Source organism: Agelaius phoeniceus, chromosome 8, assembly GCF_051311805.1.
Source record: "Agelaius phoeniceus isolate bAgePho1 chromosome 8, bAgePho1.hap1, whole genome shotgun sequence".
Taxonomy (NCBI): domain Eukaryota; kingdom Metazoa; phylum Chordata; class Aves; order Passeriformes; family Icteridae; genus Agelaius; species Agelaius phoeniceus.
In genome coordinates, this window is record NC_135272.1 from 11,721,846 (window position 1) to 11,739,456 (window position 17,611).

The following is a 17,611-nucleotide window of genomic DNA, read 5'->3' on the forward strand; positions in this document are numbered from 1 at the left end:
GTGTCTGTCTGGCACAGCATGTAACTGAGCTGCTTTTACATGTGCATCTGCTACATCCCCCACTGGAAAAGCTGCTCAGAAAGGTCAGCTAGGATGGAAAATTTAGCTGGGGACAGAGTCCTGGGGCTTGGGGGTCTTTGGGGTGCAAAGGTTTGGAAGAAGCACAGAAAGGGTTTCTGTCCTTCCTTGGTGGAAAAGCAGTAAAAATGAGGAAAAGCAGTAAAAATCAGCAAGGAAAAGTTTGCCTGCCTGGGACAAACCCTTTGATGGAGCAATGGTTCTGCTTCAGGGCAAAACAGGGGAGCATTAGCAGTGTCAGTGGCTGCTGCCTTCATCCCCATCATCCCTCCTCACCCCAGAGCATCCTGTGCAAGGCTGCCAGGTAAAGAGGGGGCATTAGAGGTGCTGGCCTTGTGCTGTCCCTGCTTTTCCACAACCTCAGTGTGCCCAAAGCCAGCAGTTCTGTCCCAGTCAGGTTCACCAGGATAGGGATGAGGATGCTTGATGCCTTTGGGTACATACCTACTTTGTAGAGGAGAGAGAAAGCAGCTGGGGATCTCTCAGCTATAAAAAGGAGAAGTGGGTAGATGTGAGACCAGAGGAGGCATGGCTGGTGCAGAGGGTTTCTCCAGGGAAGGTTTTTTCCCAGTAAGAAGTCTAGGGAAGTGCCTGTTGAGTGCTGAGCTGGAGAGAAACCAAAGGGAGCACCTGCACCACCACAAGGTTATGGGGGCACTGCTCCCTAGGGAAAGATCCACCCAAACCCCACCAATTCTTCCCCCTTCAGCCCCAAAGCCACCAGTTTACCAGAGACAGAACTATCCCCCCCTTGCCCCACACCTTCTCCAGCCCTTCCGAGGGCTGACCCGAGACCAACCCCGACCTTTTCCCGCCTCCCACTCGCCGGGTTCTGACCCTCGCTCCCGCATCCTTGCAGGGCAGCTGGATTACATCCCTCAGTGCAGCGGCCACGGGAATTTCAGCCTGGAGTCGTGCAGCTGCGTGTGCACGGAGGGCTGGGCGGGCAGCAACTGCTCGGAGCCGCTGTGCCCCGGGGGCTGCTCCAGCCGCGGCGTGTGCCTGGAGGGACAGTGCATCTGCGACAGCGACTACGGGGGCGAGGACTGCTCCCAGCCGCGCTGCCCCGCCGGCTGCGGCTCCCGCGGGCTCTGCGTGGACGGCGAGTGCGTGTGCGAGGAGGGATTCACCGGGGACGACTGCTCGGAGCTGCGCTGCCCCCGCGACTGCTCGGGCCGCGGCCGCTGCGTGAACGGCACCTGCGAGTGCCAGGAGGGCTTCGGCGGCCCGGACTGCGGCCGGCAGCGCTGCCCCGCCGGCTGCGGCGGCCGCGGGCTCTGCCGCGACGGGCTCTGCGTCTGCGAGAGGGGCTACGGCGGGCACGACTGCTCCGCAGGTAGAGCAGGGCGGGCGGGGGCTTGAGGCAGGGCTAAGCGGTGCATAAGCAAGGGTTTCCAGGTGCCCAGAGTCCCCTAGGAGCGCCGTGAAGCTGGGAGGAATCCTTACCTGGCTGAGAGCATCGCTTAGGATTGATACACTGAGGTCCCACAGTGTGGCTACCTCCCTGTTATCCCTGTCCCCAAAGACACCATGGACAAAAGTGTGGGAGGTGAGCAAAAGGCTGGTGAGGTTCATCCTATTGCCAGCCAGGGGCTATGTACAAATATATACAAATCACAAACAGTATGAGACTGCTAGGAATGTGCCTCGAGCTGGTTTATTTTCCAGCATCAGCTCCATACCTGCAGAGAGCATCACTTAGGATTGATAAACTAAGGTCCACAGTGTGGCTACCTCCCTGTTATCCCTGTCCCCAAAGACACCATGGGAGGTGAGCAAAAAGCTGGTGAGGTTCATCCCAGCCCGCCAGGGGCTATGTAAAAATCACAAACAGTATGAGACTGCTAGGAATGTGCCTTGAGCAGGTTTATGTTCCTGCATCAGCTCCATACCTGCAGAGACCATCACTTAGGACACACTGCACCCCCTTCGTTATCCCTGTTCCCAAAGACATCCCAAAGACAAAAGTCTGGGAGGTGAGCAAAAAGCTGGTGAGGTTCATCCTATTGGCAGCCAGGGGTATGTACAAATCACAAACTGCTAGGAATGTTCCTTGAGCTGGTTTATTTTCCAGCATCAACTCCATACCTGCAGAGAGCATCACTTAGGATACACTGAGCCCCACCCTCCCCGTTATCCCTGTCCCCAAAGACACCTTAGACAAAAGTCTGGGAGGTGAGCAAAAAGCTAGGGAAGTGAACAAAAAGCTAGTGAGGTTCATCCCAGCCAGCTGGGACTATGTACAAATCATGAATGGGATGAGACTGCTAGGGACGTGCCTTGAGCTGGTTTATTTTCCAGCATCAGCTGGTTTATTTTCCAGCATCCGGTCTGGGAGGTGAGCAAAAAGCTGGTGTGGTTCATCCCAGCCAGTGGGGCTATGTACAAATCACAAACAGGATGAGACTGCTGGGAATGTGCCTTGAGCTGTTTGTTTTCCAGCATCAGTCTCCTTACATGGTTATGACAATGAGAAGATGCCATCAGCTCACATCCCAGGCAGCAGACACAGAACTTAATGCTACAACTCACTTTAAAAGTTTTTTGACCAATCACACAAAGCAAAAGCACATTGACAGTGGTTACATCCAGCCACTATAAGCACACACACCTTTGGTTAAAACAATGCTTGCTTATTTAGAATATAATACCTGCTTGTAAGCCTTAAAACACAATGCACAAAACTCCATTATTAAGCTTAGAAATTCCTAATATCTTACTAAATATACTTTTCTACATCTTAAAAAATTACTCTAAACAAATGTTAGCACACAAACCACTGTTCTATTGATCCTAACTTTTCTACTTCTTACCTAATTTTTCTACTAACCAATTTTATAGCTACTACTTAACTCTAATCACTATTCTACTGTCTGTAAAACCTATCTTTTACAATTTTCCCAAAACTCTCTAATTTTATAAATCCCCACACATCCCAGCATGGGGGCTGAACAGTGCAACAGGTTCTCCTGAGCCTTTACCTTGTTATAGCTGTTCAGGTATCACATAACCCCCAGTCTGTGCCCGTGGCCCACCAGCAGACCTACACAGCCTCCCACAGGAGTGGAAGAATAAGCCAGGCACACACTGACACTCTCCATCCCTCTGTCCTTCCCACCAGTGTCTCCCCCTGAGAACCTGCGGGTGACGGGGATCGGCGACAGCTCCATCGAGCTGGCCTGGGACAGCCCCGGGGCAGCCTCTGAGTACGTGGTGTCCTACCAGCCTGCCGTGCCAGGGGGCACCCAGCTCCAGCAGAGGGTGCCTGGGGACTGGAGCAGCATCACCATCACAGATCTGGAGCCAGGTGTTGCCTACAATGTCAGCATCTATGCTGTCATCAGCGATGTCTTCAGCAGCCCCGTTACCTCCAGGGTGATGACCAGTAAGTATCCTACTGCACTTGTTGCTTGCTGCCCAGGTGTCCTGAGGGGATGCTCAAGCTGGCTCACTTTTTACATAAAAACCTTCTAGCAGCAGAAAGTTGGGCCTTCAAAAAGAAGAAGAAGAAAAAAAAAATTGTATCACTATAGGGATATAGGAAAGGAAGAAATGTGTCCATCCTCTTCAGAAAGACTCAGTTTGGCTGAAAATCTGAATGTCTAAAAAAAACAGAAAAAGCTTCCAGAGTTTGATTGAAGCCCCCAGAATGTGGCCCAAAGCATAAATTTTTTTTCCTCAGAGAAAATACTACAATATAACACAGAAGTCTCAGGTTGTCCTCTCCCTCCTGGACAGATGATTCCTTGTGATGCCTCCCCATGATGGTGCAGCAAGAGGGGATGCTGCTGTGCATCAGGAGAAGCACAGTCCTGGCCAGGACCATGATGCACAGAGGAAAACAGGAGTATCAAGCTGTAATGCCAACCTCCAGAGGGGTTTCTTGGAGACTAAGGATACAGAGGGCAGGGAAAAACAGAAACTATCCAGACCCATCATTCACTCTGTTCACATGATAATGCAGTGGGATGCTTCAGTGTCCATAGGTACAGGCATTTCCCTCTTTTCCCTCCAACCCACGGGTGGAGCAGGGAAAGAGGAATTTTGCTAAGAGATACCAAAAGTTTCCCTGTTTTTGTTGCCCAGATAACAAAATACCCACGGGGAGCAGGGTGGGCACAGCATGTGCACACCCACCCCGCTCTGCTCACCACCCCCTGCTCCCTTGCAGACCTCGCCACACCACAGGGGCTGAAGTTCAAGACCATCACAGAGACAACAGCAGAGGTGCAATGGGAGCCCTTCTCCTTCCCCTTGGACGGCTGGGAGATCAGCTTCATCCCCAAGGTACTGCTGCCACACCCCTGGCACTGCAGGGTGCACCCAGTGACAGCATCCTAAATCCATTTCCAATTACCCCCTTCCCCAAACACCCAGCCTGTGTCTGCCATTTCTGTGCTGCACACCAGACTCCCCAGACTGCCAGCCTGCATTTCCCCATTAGTTTTTGTGTCAATGCATGTCCTCAAAGAAATGTCCCCCACAAAAATTCCAGTGATATGAAAAAAACCCTTCCAGCCTCACTCTTGTTGTCGCACCCTCTTTTTCCTTTCCATCTCCTCTGCAATGACTCTTCCTACTCCTCCTCCTCCTTTTCCTTGCCCTGCTCTCTACACTAAGCTCCCCAAAGCAGCCTGGATCAAAGTGAGCAGCTGCTGGCTCTCAGACAAGAACCTTCAGCCCCCCCCTCAAGTCACATGCACAGTTCATTCCTGCCATGGAATTTTAATTTTAATCGCAGTGACGAGCAGGTAGAAACCCTGCCAGAAAAGATGAAAGGATAAAAATGTTGCCCTAAATACCCCATATTTTCTGTGCACAGCAACAAAAATCGTACATCAAGTATTTAGGCTATATTCATAATTTCTACACCATTTAGCCACAAGTACAGCTTCAATTGTACATGGAGCCTCTTTATAAGAGCATTCAAGCCCCAGCAGTAAAAGAAATGCTGATTAAGGGCTCAATTATGATGTTGTCACTTGTACAAAAACCTGCACTGGAATCAAAGGCAGCTCTGGGCAGTGGAGAACTGCAGAATTTGGCCCCAAAGTTTTAAATACTCTTAACTATGAAGTATCATTGCACAGCACAAAACAAGGGCCCAATTGCCTTAAATAACTCAATTCTGTCATCTCCAAAGAGTTGCTGGGAGATTATTGATGTGATGTTGGCTACATCCACATGCAAATTGTGTCAGAAGGTGAAGCTCATGCAATGCAGGTATAGACCCTGGGATAATTTGCAGTCACCATCAGCTGATCATTCAGGATTAAAGCTGAAAAATATCAGAGTAAAGCTTTTGGTAGGAAAAAATAGCTCTTTCCAACATTTTATTACTCAGGAATTTAGCTGAACAGCATCCCCGTGAAGCAAATAAATGCAAACCATTGGTTCTTTTTTCTGTTTTTAAGCTTAAACTTAAAAATACATGGAAACATTTTGGGATTTAAAGGCAGATAAGAGGCAAAAGGATGGCTGTTCCTGGATGCAGAGTTTTGGGTAGGGAAGGAATGTAGTTCTCTGGGCTTTAAAGTTCTCAAATCCATGAGTTAAGACATAAAGTCACAGTCATGTTCCTGCCCATCAGCTGCCAAAATTGGCCTTTCTGGAGTCTCCATCATTGCCTTTTCCCCTAAAATTAGGCAGAGGGTGCTGTGTCCTTTACTGCCCTGCAAGCAGTGCTTGCTTGGGTATATGCTGAAACATTGCCACACCTCAAACAAACCCAAAACCCATTCCCAAAGGCTAAAAACAACAGAGTTATAATTTATAACTGCAGCATCACAACCTCTATGAGAAAAACTGACCTGTCTTCCCAAAAACTGGGTGAGAAGATGCTAATTTGGTCCTCAGCAGCCCAGTGAGGATGCTTACAACTTCCTGCAAAGCTCTTTCCACTCTCCTTCCATGGTCTCTGTGATGCTCTCACCCCCACAAAAGCTGGGTCAGGCAGGATTGCCCATCTGCTGCCTGCACTGGGGATGGGGTGGGAAAAAGACAAAGAAAAGACAGATTTAGCAAAGAAAATGAGGAAAGGTAAAATGGTGACTGATGGCTAAAATGGAAGGTTTCCTGTTTAATGAGAAAAGGGATGAATATGAATTGAGAGTTATGTGCAAAGATTTGTTTAGCATGTTATTAGTGAAGACAGCAGCAAGAAAAGATCCTTTGTCCAAGCTCTGGCAGGAAAGGTGACATGTGCAGTTGTTTAAAGCCTCACAGTTTTCCAGGGCAAAACCACAAGGCATAAATGAGTGTACTAAAGATGGCTAAAAAGCAGGTGACAGCAAAATAAAGACCTCACAGCTTCATACCTATACATCAACAACAAAAGGCTCCTGGCACCTGAAGAGCAGGGAAAACAAGCCTAGCCAAGGTTTTGGTTTAATCATCTTTCCTCTTTCTGAACAGCACAGGCACAAATACACAGAAGCTGGGGAGGGAGGAGGGATGGGGAGGATTTTGCAGCCCAACAACACGAGCACTCCATGCTTGGTGGGTGACTTCATCCCAGCTTTCTCCCTCCATGCTGGGGTGTGCCAAGGTGACAATGTGATTTGGGGATGCAGTGTGTGCTGTGGAAGGATGCAACATGGGGGGCACCTCCTGTTGTGCATCAGTCCCCCCAAAACACCAGCTGGTGAGGGAGGGTTAATGCTTGTTTCATTCCCTGACAGAATAACGAGGGTGGTGTGATTGCCCAGCTCCCCAGCACCGTCACCACCTTCAACCAGACGGGGCTGAAGCCGGGGGAGGAGTACACTGTCACCGTGGTGGCCCTGAAGGAACAAGCCAGAAGCCCTCCCACCTCTGACAGCGTCTCAACCCGTGAGTGAGCCTCACCCGGGGGCAGCACAGCAGGTCCCAAAAATAAAGTCCCATGGGCAGGGATGAAACTTGCAGCCAACATTGCAGCAACTTCGTGCAGTATTTTGTCCCTCTCCTAAATTGTCACAAGTGCAGAAGCTGTGGCAAGGTTAATGGGGTTGGGAGCAAAGACTCAGTTCTGCTTTTATTGTATAGCTGGATAAATTATTCTTCTCTGGTAATCTCACATTTTGAAGGCTGGATGCCCTCAAGAAATATATCTACAAATGTATTACTTACTCATACATAACAGATTAAAACTCCCACCTGATTTTGTGCCACTAAATGCCCTCAACTCCCACCTATTCAGGCAAATCAGGCAGCAGGGCAGGGAGCCAGGAGCAACAGCATGTCCCTTCCTAACCGATTTGTTTGCCCACTCACTGGTCCTTCCTGTAGACCAGAGAAAATTCAGCTGGGTCTTCTTGCTGAAGGAGATGCAGTGATGGGCAGAGCTCACAGGGGAGAGGAGTCTCTTCACACCAAATCTGGTGCAGTCTGCCTTGAAAGCCAGGCAGACGTCTACTAGCTCCACCTAAGCTGTTCCGAGAGGAAACAGCACTTAAATAGCTGCCGGAGGGCTGTAATGAGGTGCTGCTAATTGAGGCAGCGCTGAGTGAAGGGAGGGTCCCTCCACCGCAGCAGTTTGTTGCAGGGCTGATCTTCCCCAGCACAGTCCTCTCCTCCTGCTTTGCCTCCGTGTTCAGCTCGGCGTGGCTTAATAGAGACATCTCCTGGTCAAGGCAGAAACTTCCTTTCCCTGGGAAGTCAGCAAAAATAGAAGCTGGTACTTCAGACTCGAGGGTTGACCTTTGCAGGGAGTGCAGGTGGAGCCCTCTGCTCCACAGGATCTGTGCTCCATGGAGGCATCCCTGTGCTTGTGTCTGCCTTCCTCTGCAGCACCCCCAGAGCTTCATCCCCACCACCCTTGCTCTTCCTCCACACCTTGTGCCAGGATCAGGCAGCAAAGGCATGGTTTTATGCCATACAGCTAAGTAGATGTGGATCACCTGGGTGGCCGGACAGCACGTTGGACATTGAGGGTGTGCATGACCTGGTCCTGGCCAAGCTGGACAGACAGCTCCTACCTGAACACTGGGACTCCCAGCTGGGCTCCCTCCTCTGCTGTTTTGCCCCCAGACCTCACCTCACTACTCCAAATTCCTCCATGTCCTTTTCTACCCCCCCCAGTGCTTCCCACCCCTGCCACATGCTTGTACCCCAAAACTTCCAACCCTGAGGTGCAGCATTCAGCAGGCCCTTATATACTGTCATTATATCAGGTATGTGTATACATGGTATAGTCTGAATTACAGAACTAAAGTGGGCTTTTTCACCCACCTTGTGATCCTCTAAGTGATAACACAGGCTGCCCAGCAGGCTTCATGCATGAGCACTGCCATGGCACAGGAGTGATGGCAAGGCTTGGCTCCATCCATCCATCCATCCATCCATCCATCCATCCATCCATCCATCCATCCATCCATCCATCCAGTCCTGCTGGACTCAAAGCATCCATCAGCCAGGCTTGAGCCCAGGATCTCCAAAGGTTGAGTGTTGGAGGGTGTGGAAGAAGGAAGGCCCCAAATCTCTGAAAAAAAAAAAAAAAAAAAGGCAGAAATGTCCAAAAATGTCTCCCAGTAGATCTCTGGCATGAATTTTTCTAAAAGCCTTTTATCTGAAAGGTTTTTTAGGACACCAACCATAGCCCCACACCCAGCTAGTTATGAAGATTCACCAGAACAGTTGCATTTTCTCCTCTCTTCCCACTGCCAAGCCACCAACAGGTTTATGAGCTGATTCCTCAGTTTAAGGACAAACCAGGAGCTGGCACCAAAGCAGGAACATTTCTAGAGACATTCCTCAGTTCTCAACACTTGGATCTTGTCCTTGGCCCCATGTTATTTAACACATTGTCAACACCTTTCAAAAGACATAATACTGTTGCTGATAAATTTTGCCAATGATGGAAAGGATCAGAAAAAAGTAAATTGCATAGAAGAACATCAATAAAAGTTGTTTGGATAGTTTGAAGAGCTGGGCACAAAGGAAAATTACATGTTTTTTTCAATGCAAAAGTACAAGCAGCTATCTAAGAGCAAAGAACGTGTGTTGCAGTTAGATATAGGAGTTTTATATCCTGGGAAATACCACCTGAAAAAGCCAAAGAGGAATTGTTGTTGACAACGAGCTCAAGAGAAGGGCATGAGCTGCATTATAGCTGTAATGGGTGTCCATGAGAGAGCTGCTGGGTCCTGCTCTGGTGTCCACAGAAAGTGGAGAGGGTTCAGGAAAGAGCCAGGAGATTGGGACAAGAGATTGGGAACTGTGAGGACCAAAGTATCTTGGGGTCAGGGTCATGCCTCTTGCCCACACCACCTCTCTCCCTTGTCCCCACATCCCAATTCCAGCCGCTCTGAAGGTCAGCCTGAAGCATCCCTGAACCTTGGCGTCCCCAAATCTCCCACCTTTCCCCATCCAACTCTCCCGCAATAACAGGTGCCCGTTTCCCCCCGCAGTCATCGACGGCCCGACGCAGATCCTGGTGCGGGACGTCTCGGACACGGTGGCCTTCGTGGAGTGGAGCCCTCCTCGCGCCAAGGTGGACGCCATCCTGCTGAAGTACGGGCTGGCGGACGGGGAGGGCGGCAGGACCACCTTCCGCCTGCAGCCCCCCCTCAGCCAGTACTCCCTGCAGGCCCTGCGCCCCGGCGCCCGCTACCACCTCGCCGTCAGCGCCCTGCGCGGCGCCAACGAGAGCCGCCCCGCCTTCGCACAGTTCACCACAGGTAGAGAGCTGCCCTTGCTGGGAGAAATGGATTTTTGGGCGTGAATTTTTGAGTCTCTTTGGCAAGCATGGGTAGGTGGATTGCTGCCGTCTGCAGATGGGCTGTCCCGCAGCAAGGAGGAAAAGCTGAGGGGTTTTTGCATCTGGGGGGTTGGTGATGCCTCTTTTTCTGCTGGCGCAAGTGAGCTGGGGTTTGGTGCGCTAGGAGGAAGAAGTGGGATGAAAATACAGTGGTTAAGATGCAGGTGAAAATGGTGGCACCTGCATTCATCCCATCACAGAGCAGGCAGAGCAAATGACTCAGCTCACCCTAAAATACACACCCTACAACTGCCCTCTGTCCCCGTTCCTGCTGCTAGTGGCTGTTTAGACACTAAACCTCCACTACAAAAAGTCCTCTCTGGTGTCCCCAAAGCTTCCGGCTTTCCCCATCCAACTCTCCCAAATCCTGGGAAATACCACCATAAAAAGTCAAAGAGGAATTATTGTCGACAACCAACTCAAGAGAAGGGCACGAGTTGCATTACAGCTGTAATGGGTGTGAGAGAGCTGTGATGAATGCCCTGTGCCCCCCAGGGATGCTCATTTAGTCCCCAGGGCAGTCCAGGTGATCCCAGATGCCAGTGATGAGGCATGGATGGACTCAACGCCCCCTATTTAGATGATAAACCCCAAACCAACCCCATCTTGGCCACGTCTTGCTGCAGCATCAAGGTTGAAGCTGCCTGAGACACACATCCCCACCAACTCCAGTGCCTGTTCAGACCCACAGCTTAGAACTCTAGAATTCAGCAGTTTACATCCTTAAGAGCACCCACAGCTCAATGCACAATTCTCAAAGGCACCAAAATGCTCAGCACAGGTCTGAGTTCAAGGGAACACTTGCTCCCACTTGGCATCAAGAGCCAAGGCAGGTGCCTTGACCAAGGAATCAGCAGTTAAGCAGCTGAAACCAGCACATGCAGAAACGTGGTTATCTTATTTTATTTCTTCTCTGAGCACCCTAACTGGTCAGTAAAACTTTAATGAATGTTAAGCCTGCAGATAGCTAAGGGATTTAATTTACCGTGCCATAAAGGAGGAGTCAGAGCGTGTATTTCCGTGCTGGTTTATGGTATATAAATTGTCATGTACATTACTGCTGGCTATGAGGCTCCTACAGTAATAACTGTGGGACGTGAATTGTGTGTGTACATAACTCTATAGATAAATATTTCAGACGAGATGCTTACCCCAGCTGATTTGCTGCCTTGGCCTTCCTTGCTTTATTTCTAAAAGGCAACATAAAAGCACCCCCCCAAACTTGGATCCATCATCATTACTCACTGTCCACTGGTGCCCAGCCCCAGCTGTTGCTCACCAGAGGGGTTTATTGTGCAAACCAGAGCAGATTCAGTACACAGCCTGAGCAGCACCAATAAACAAACCCTTTGGGCAGTGTCTGAGTGTGAATGAGCCTGTAAAGATGCTCAAGGTTTTCTTCTAAGAGCAGTTCAGGCCAATGCATGGCTACTACAGAGCCCTTTTCCTCTTATAGTGCCTCGGTTTCTTTTACCTTAATATGGGGGAAAAGAGTTTTCTTTTTTAAATAACATGGAACTAGCTGCCAAACCAACTTACCGAGGATGCTGCCAGCATTTGTGTCACCCTCCTGGGTGGCATCGCCCAGCCTGTGCTTGGAGTGAGCAGGGAGGGAGCAGGGGATGAGAGCAAATGTTCCAGCCCTTCCTGCCAGGCCATGCTCAGGGGAGGAGGGGGGATCTCCTGGCTGTCCCCCCTGGCTGTGGCAGGGCTGCGGGGTGCGTTCCCCGCGGTGACACTGTGCCTCTGTCCCTTGTGTCACGCAGAGATCGACGCCCCCAAGAACCTGCGGGTGGGCTCGCGGAGCCCCGCCAGCCTCGAGCTCGCCTGGGACAACAGCGAGGCCGAGGCGCAGAGCTACAGGGTGGTCTACAGCACCCTGGCCGGGGAGCACTACCACGAGCTCCTGGTGCCGCGCCACGCCGGCCCCACCACCCGCGCCACCCTCGCAGGTACGCACGCGCCCTCGCGCCCTGGAGCCGTGATATTTTCTGGAAAATCTTTTCCTTGGGATTTTTTCTCCTGAGAAGCTGAGAGGCCTCAGGAATAAAATGTAAACAATGGTTATCTGCTGCTGTGGAATGCAACAGGTGGATCTGTGCTTGGTCTCATGTGGTTGTTTCTGATTAATGGCCAATCACAGTCAGCTGGCTCAGACTCTCTGCCTGAGCCACAAGCCTTTGTTATTCATTCCTTCTTTTTCTATTCTTAGTTAGCCTTCTGATGAAATCCTTTCTTCTATTCTTTTAGTATAGTTTTATTATAATATATATCATAAAATAATAAATCAAGCCTTCTGAAACATGGAGTCAGATCCTCGTCTCTTCCCTCATCCTGGGACCCCTGTGAACACGGTCACAGTGCCCTTCCTCCCCCTCCTCTCAGCCAGGCAGGGCAAAGCAGATCCCAAATCAGCACCAAGACACAGTTGCCCTTGTGCTGGCACATGTTTGAGGTTGTTTTGGAGTTTACTATTTACTGGAGAGAAGGTTTTCCTTGGGATAGAGCTTGTTTTCCCCTGTGTGTGGGTCTGGGTACACCTCCAGCAAGGATCTGTCCATAGTAATTATATATCCTCTAAACAGAGAGAGACATGGTTCTCCCAGGAAAATCCTAGGAAGCTGTGTAGAAGCTGTGGAAAACTTAAATGAAAGAATTCAAACAATAACTATCTCTCTTTCTGTAACCATTGTTTATAGATATGGTTCTCTAAAGGGTGCTATTCATAGTCACCAATAATATGAGATGTTTCTACTTTGAGACCAATCAAGTGTCACCTTAGTGAGTCACACTGCAAAAAGACCCAGCTACTTTCATTAAACTCTTTTGCCTTCTGATCCACCTGGAGTCTTCTTTCTGTCCTTGACTCAACAGTGTCACCTGTCCAGGTGGCAAACAGAGCTGGCAAGGAGCAAAGGGAGAAATGGGAAGAAGTCTATTTAGGCTGATCTACAGGAAAATATTATTTCACTCTTCTCTTTTTTGCTTGTTTGGAAAGAGCCATGGGTGATGATGTCCCGTGGGCAGTGATGGGGAGCCAGGGTGCCTGAGTTTTGTGCCTTTTTCCAAACTGGGTTCAAAGCAGACCCAAATCTAGAGATGCTGGTTTTGAGCAAGTCCTTTAAGTGGTACATTATTCAGGCCAGCAGAGGGGCTGCAAACACCACCCACCTCCCACTGCCAGGAAAGCCCCAAACACCTTATGCAGCAACACAGCAAAGCACCATGTGAGATGTGATTTCCTTGCTTTTTGACTAGAACTGCTTACCTCATGGATTTGCTGCTCCAGTGGCATATTTTGAGCAAAGAAAAGAATTATATGCAGAAATGTTCTTATTCATCTTGAAGTTCTTCAGTATGGATGGACTACAGGTTCTCCCATGTTGACTCTCTGCCTTCCCAGGACTTTCAAGGGTTCAGGAATCTGCCATATGAAGTTATAGGAGAAAAGTCAGTGGGAAAGCCAAAAGTTAAGTTACAGATACAGCAGCAGAGTCACAAGAAAGGCTGGAGGGCAGCAAGGCAATTAGAGCAGTTATGGTGAAAAATGTGGAATGCAGAAAGAAGAACAACATCAGGGCTGATTTCTTCTGTGTTCTTGATGAGGATGCATAGAGAGAAATAGGATGAGATCAGAGACTCAGTGCTGGACTCCTGCTAGCTTTCCTTTAGGACATTTATCGGCTTTCTAGGTGAGAAGAAGCATTAAAAATTGGCCAAATCCCCCTCCCTGGGCAGAGGCACAACAGTGACACAAACTGACAATATCCATGGCTTAACCTGAGCTTGCCTTGGAATGTATGTCAAGAGCCTAAAGTCTCTTGTTTTTCTCAATAAAACTGAAAAAGCTGCCAAGGCTCTTCCAGACTCACGTAAGACTGCAAGAAACCCAATTAAAGAAAGCTGCAGAGATGCAGATTCTTAAGTCAATTGTAGAGATTTTTTATATAGTACCTCCATCATCACACAAGTGCATTGCTTCCAGTCCCCAGTTTACTGTGTCATAAACAAACCAATTAAAAAACCCCAAAAACAACAACCTAGTCATAGCAGAAAATAATGAAAAAGCCATTCTGCTAGCAAAAAAAAAAAGCTATGATACTTACAGTGTGGGTGGCACACGAGCATCTCCCATAGCTCCTTATGTACAGAGTAGTCATGGCCTCCAGTCTTGTTGGACTTTGTGCAAAACCCATTGTGGCTTTTCCCAGTCACCCAGGACCTGATGGGATCCATGGTATGAAAGTAACCAGCAATTTTTTCAGCCAGTCTCATCTACCTGCAGGAAAAGCAGTGAGGAATGGCACTGAGCAGAGTTTATCAAAGATTTACACTTAAAAGTGCAGCAAGCCTGGCCCTGACCCATAATCTCTATTAAAAATCAGCATTTGCACAGAAATAACCATAATTTTGCTCATCCCAATGAGCTGGGAGAGAAAAGGTTTATATCCTCCTGCTGATTTCTTCCTTCTCCTACCTTCTGCCAGGCTCTTTTTTCCAGAAAACTTCTGACACTTATTGAGCAGGGTCAAGGGGGTCCATATTCTCCCCATCACCAAGACTGCACTGTAGCAAGAGAAAAGCAGGGGAAGAGAGTGTCCCTCCCTCCTGACCTCTTGGGAAAGGTTTTGGTGGCTCCAGGGGATGCTGCCCCTGGGCAAGGCACAAAGAGGCTGAGCTGGAAAGTTTATGGATTTTTCTAGCTTTGTGGGAAAGATCATGAAGCACAGGGAAGAGGGGAATAAAGCCACCAGCAGCCAAGCCAAGTGACAGGCAGAGGCAAGAGATATTCCAAGGAGATAAAGCAGTGCAAGAGGAAAGGAGCTGGATGAGCTCAGTTCCCAAGTCCCTTGAGAGAGGCACCTCAGGATACGTCCACCCTAAAGAACAGGGCTTGATTCAGCTCCCAGAAAGACTGCACCTTTCTCAATTAATGTGCATTTCATTTACTCTGCATAGTTTATTTCTCTCCAAGACACCAGCCCTGTGACAATATTTGATCACTTTAGAAAAAAAATATAGCTACTTTATCATTTCCATCTCAGCTCACACACACAAGAGCTTCTGTCTCACCGCCAGCAATTGCAGCAGACCTCAGCAACAACTTTTAAAAATGGCTTGTTTCTGAGCTAAAATAACCCAAATTCCCTGTCCAATGGCATCCACGGGGCTTTTTGAAAAGACTCAGCTCTTCTGCAATGTGCAGAGGAACTGCTGACCTGAGGGATGCCCTGGAGGGCCCTGAGGTCACTCTGCCAGGTGCTGCTCTCAAACCCTGTTGTGTTCTCTGCCCTCCCTGGTAGATCTGGTGCCGGGAACAGAGTATGGCATTGGGATTTCAGCTGTGATGGACAGCCAGCAGAGTGTGCCAGCGACCATGAATGCCAGGACTGGTGAGTTTGGCCCCACTGCCTGCTCCAAGCACAGCTGGCTGCTATGGCTCAGACGCCCCCATGGGACAGTCTGTGCATGGGGACAAAGCTCTGCACCAACCCTCTCCCACAGAGCTTGACAGCCCGCGGGACCTGCTGGTGACAGCCTCCACTGAGACGTCCATCTCACTGGCCTGGACCAAAGCCACGGGTCCCATCGACCACTACCGCGTCACCTTCACCCCTGCCTCGGGAATGGCCTCGGAAGTGACAGTGTCCAGGGACGAGTCACAGCTCACCCTCTCGGAGCTGGAGCCCGGCACAGAGTACACCATCTCCATCATTGCTGAGAGGGGACGGCAGCAGAGCCTGGAGGCCACCGTGGATGCCTTCACAGGTAGGGAAGCACAAGCTGGCATGGGGACAAGGGCACAGACCTTGTTGGCATCTCTGCCAGCTCACTGCATCCCTGGCATTAAAACCCTTGAGCTGGTGATGGGAATGAGAGCTGGGGTCAATGTGTCCACACAGGAGCAGTTGACCTCAAAAGGAGGATGGCCCTACCACTGTGGTGGCACAATCCCTTTGGCCAGCAGCACTGAACACACTTGCTTTGCTGGACAAGACAGAATTGGAGAAACAGATAGCCCTATGCCGTCCTCTGTGGGCAGGGTGGTCTGTGTGCCCATAAGAAGAAATGAAGCCTTGGGGGACCTCACAAGGACCTCTGGCTGAAAAGTCTGCAGTCATGAAATGCAGACAACATATACCATCTGCAGTGGGACAGTTCCATTACTCACTGTATGGGTCTGGGATGGAGGATCCTTGCAGGTTGAGCTGAGAAAAGCACCATTTTCCCCCTCCTGGTTCTGCCTTTTGATCCCAGCAGAGTTTCAGATCAATGGAGAGCCCAGATCTTCAGCTTTGCCACCTCTTTTAAGTATTTCCCATTCAAGCACTGGGAAAAACATGGAGGTAAGGATCTGCAGAAGGCTGGAGTTGCATCTCTCCTCTCTATCTTCCAGGCGTTCGGCCCATCTCACAGCTGCACTTCTCCCAGCTGACATCCTCCAGTGTGAATGTCACATGGAGTGACCCATCCCCACCAGCAGACCGCCTCATCCTCACCTACAGCCGCCGGGACGAGGAGGAGGAGGCCCAGCAGGTCACACTGGATGGCACCCGCAGGCACACCAGCCTGACGGGCTTGCAGCCATCCACAGAGTACCTGGTGTCCTTGGTGGCTGTGCATGGCACCATCAGCTCTGAGCCTGTCGTGGGCTCCATCACCACAGGTACCACGGGACACCCCCCAGCAGGCACAGGGGAGGGCAGGCAGGGGCATGGGGAGTGGGCCTGCCTCCCACAGCTTTTCTTTGTGCTCCATCTCACCAGGAATTGATGCACCAAGGGACCTCAGGGTGGGCAATGTCACCCAGGAGTCCATGATGGTCTACTGGAGTGCTCCCATTGCTGCCTTTGACCACTACAGGATATCCTACCGTGCTGCTGAAGGTAAGGGGCCACAGCACTCCTGTTCATGCCCCAAGCTCACAGCTCCAGCCCTCCCTCCATCTGCTGGCCCAAGCAAGCCACTAGGTCATCCCCACCCAGGCAGCACCTCAGTGCCTTGGGCAAAGCCACCAGTAACTGGGATTGGCTCCAGGGCAGAGGATGGGAAGGGACCACTGCAGACAGCTCGGCACAGAGGGGCACACAGAATGGCCCCCAGCAGTGTGCCCTCCCCAGAGATGGTTAAATTCAGGGCTCAATCCTGAAATCCCAGCTCTCTCATCTGCTTCACTTACCTCATCTCCCTTGGCCCTAGTTTTGTGGATGATGCTGGAAAGGCCAGGCCAACAGGGTGCCAGGCACACAGAAGTGTACCTGCAGGCACAAAACCCAGTTACCTCCAGTGTCCTGTGAAACTGTCCTCCCCTCCCAAGCCCCAGGGATGGGGCCAGCCATGAAGTCAAAGCTTTTGGCTCCATCTCTGCAGGAAGGACAGAGAGCATGGCCATCTCCAGGGTTGCCACTGAGTACACCCTCCAGGACCTGCAGCCTGCCACCAAGTATGAGATCGAGCTGAAGAGCGTGCGGGGCCGGGAGGAGAGTGAGCTGGCTTCCATCACTGCATACACAGGTGAGAAGGAGCTCTTGGTGGGCAGGGAACAGCCAAACAGTGTCAGCTCCATCCTGCCCAGGGCTGGCAGTCCCTGCCTGCACTAATACCCAGGTGGCTGAGAGCAAGCTGGACCTCACACCAGCTGGATGCAAGCTGGAGATGATAAGCAGGCCTCAGAAGGGCTCAGTGTGGGCTTTTGAAGTATGTCTCAGCAAAGTTTATCCCAAATATGCATGGGTAGTCATGGGTAAAAGTGATAAACCTGTGTACCAGGCACCATGAAGCCAGAAACATGCT

At 50.3% G+C, this 17,611-nt stretch overlaps 1 protein-coding gene and 1 long non-coding RNA gene across 3 annotated transcripts in view; one reads left to right on the forward strand and one right to left on the reverse strand.

Moving 5' to 3' along the window:
- The window catches only part of TNR (tenascin R), an 83,132-nt gene that overhangs the window by 50,475 nt on the left and 15,046 nt on the right, over positions 1–17,611 (forward strand). Inside the window, exons 3-13 of the mRNA XM_054638331.2 lie at positions 938–1,414; positions 3,200–3,463; positions 4,250–4,365; positions 6,759–6,909; positions 9,468–9,737; positions 11,584–11,769; positions 15,121–15,210; positions 15,323–15,586; positions 16,215–16,484; positions 16,585–16,704; positions 17,189–17,332. Coding sequence (XP_054494306.2) covers positions 938–1,414; positions 3,200–3,463; positions 4,250–4,365; positions 6,759–6,909; positions 9,468–9,737; positions 11,584–11,769; positions 15,121–15,210; positions 15,323–15,586; positions 16,215–16,484; positions 16,585–16,704; positions 17,189–17,332 — 2,352 coding nt within the window. The remainder of the gene's footprint in view (positions 1–937; positions 1,415–3,199; positions 3,464–4,249; positions 4,366–6,758; positions 6,910–9,467; positions 9,738–11,583; positions 11,770–15,120; positions 15,211–15,322; positions 15,587–16,214; positions 16,485–16,584; positions 16,705–17,188; positions 17,333–17,611) is intronic.
- On the reverse strand, positions 3,445–13,235 carry LOC143694627 (uncharacterized). 2 transcript variants are annotated; one of them, XR_013183201.1, is made up of 3 exons: positions 13,086–13,235; positions 5,889–6,056; positions 3,445–3,568 (listed from the first exon to the last, which is right to left on the reverse strand). It is a non-coding gene; the product is annotated as an uncharacterized LOC143694627 (long non-coding RNA). The 2 variants fall into 2 exon arrangements; XR_013183202.1 differs by lacking the exon at positions 13,086–13,235 and adding an exon at positions 8,290–8,393.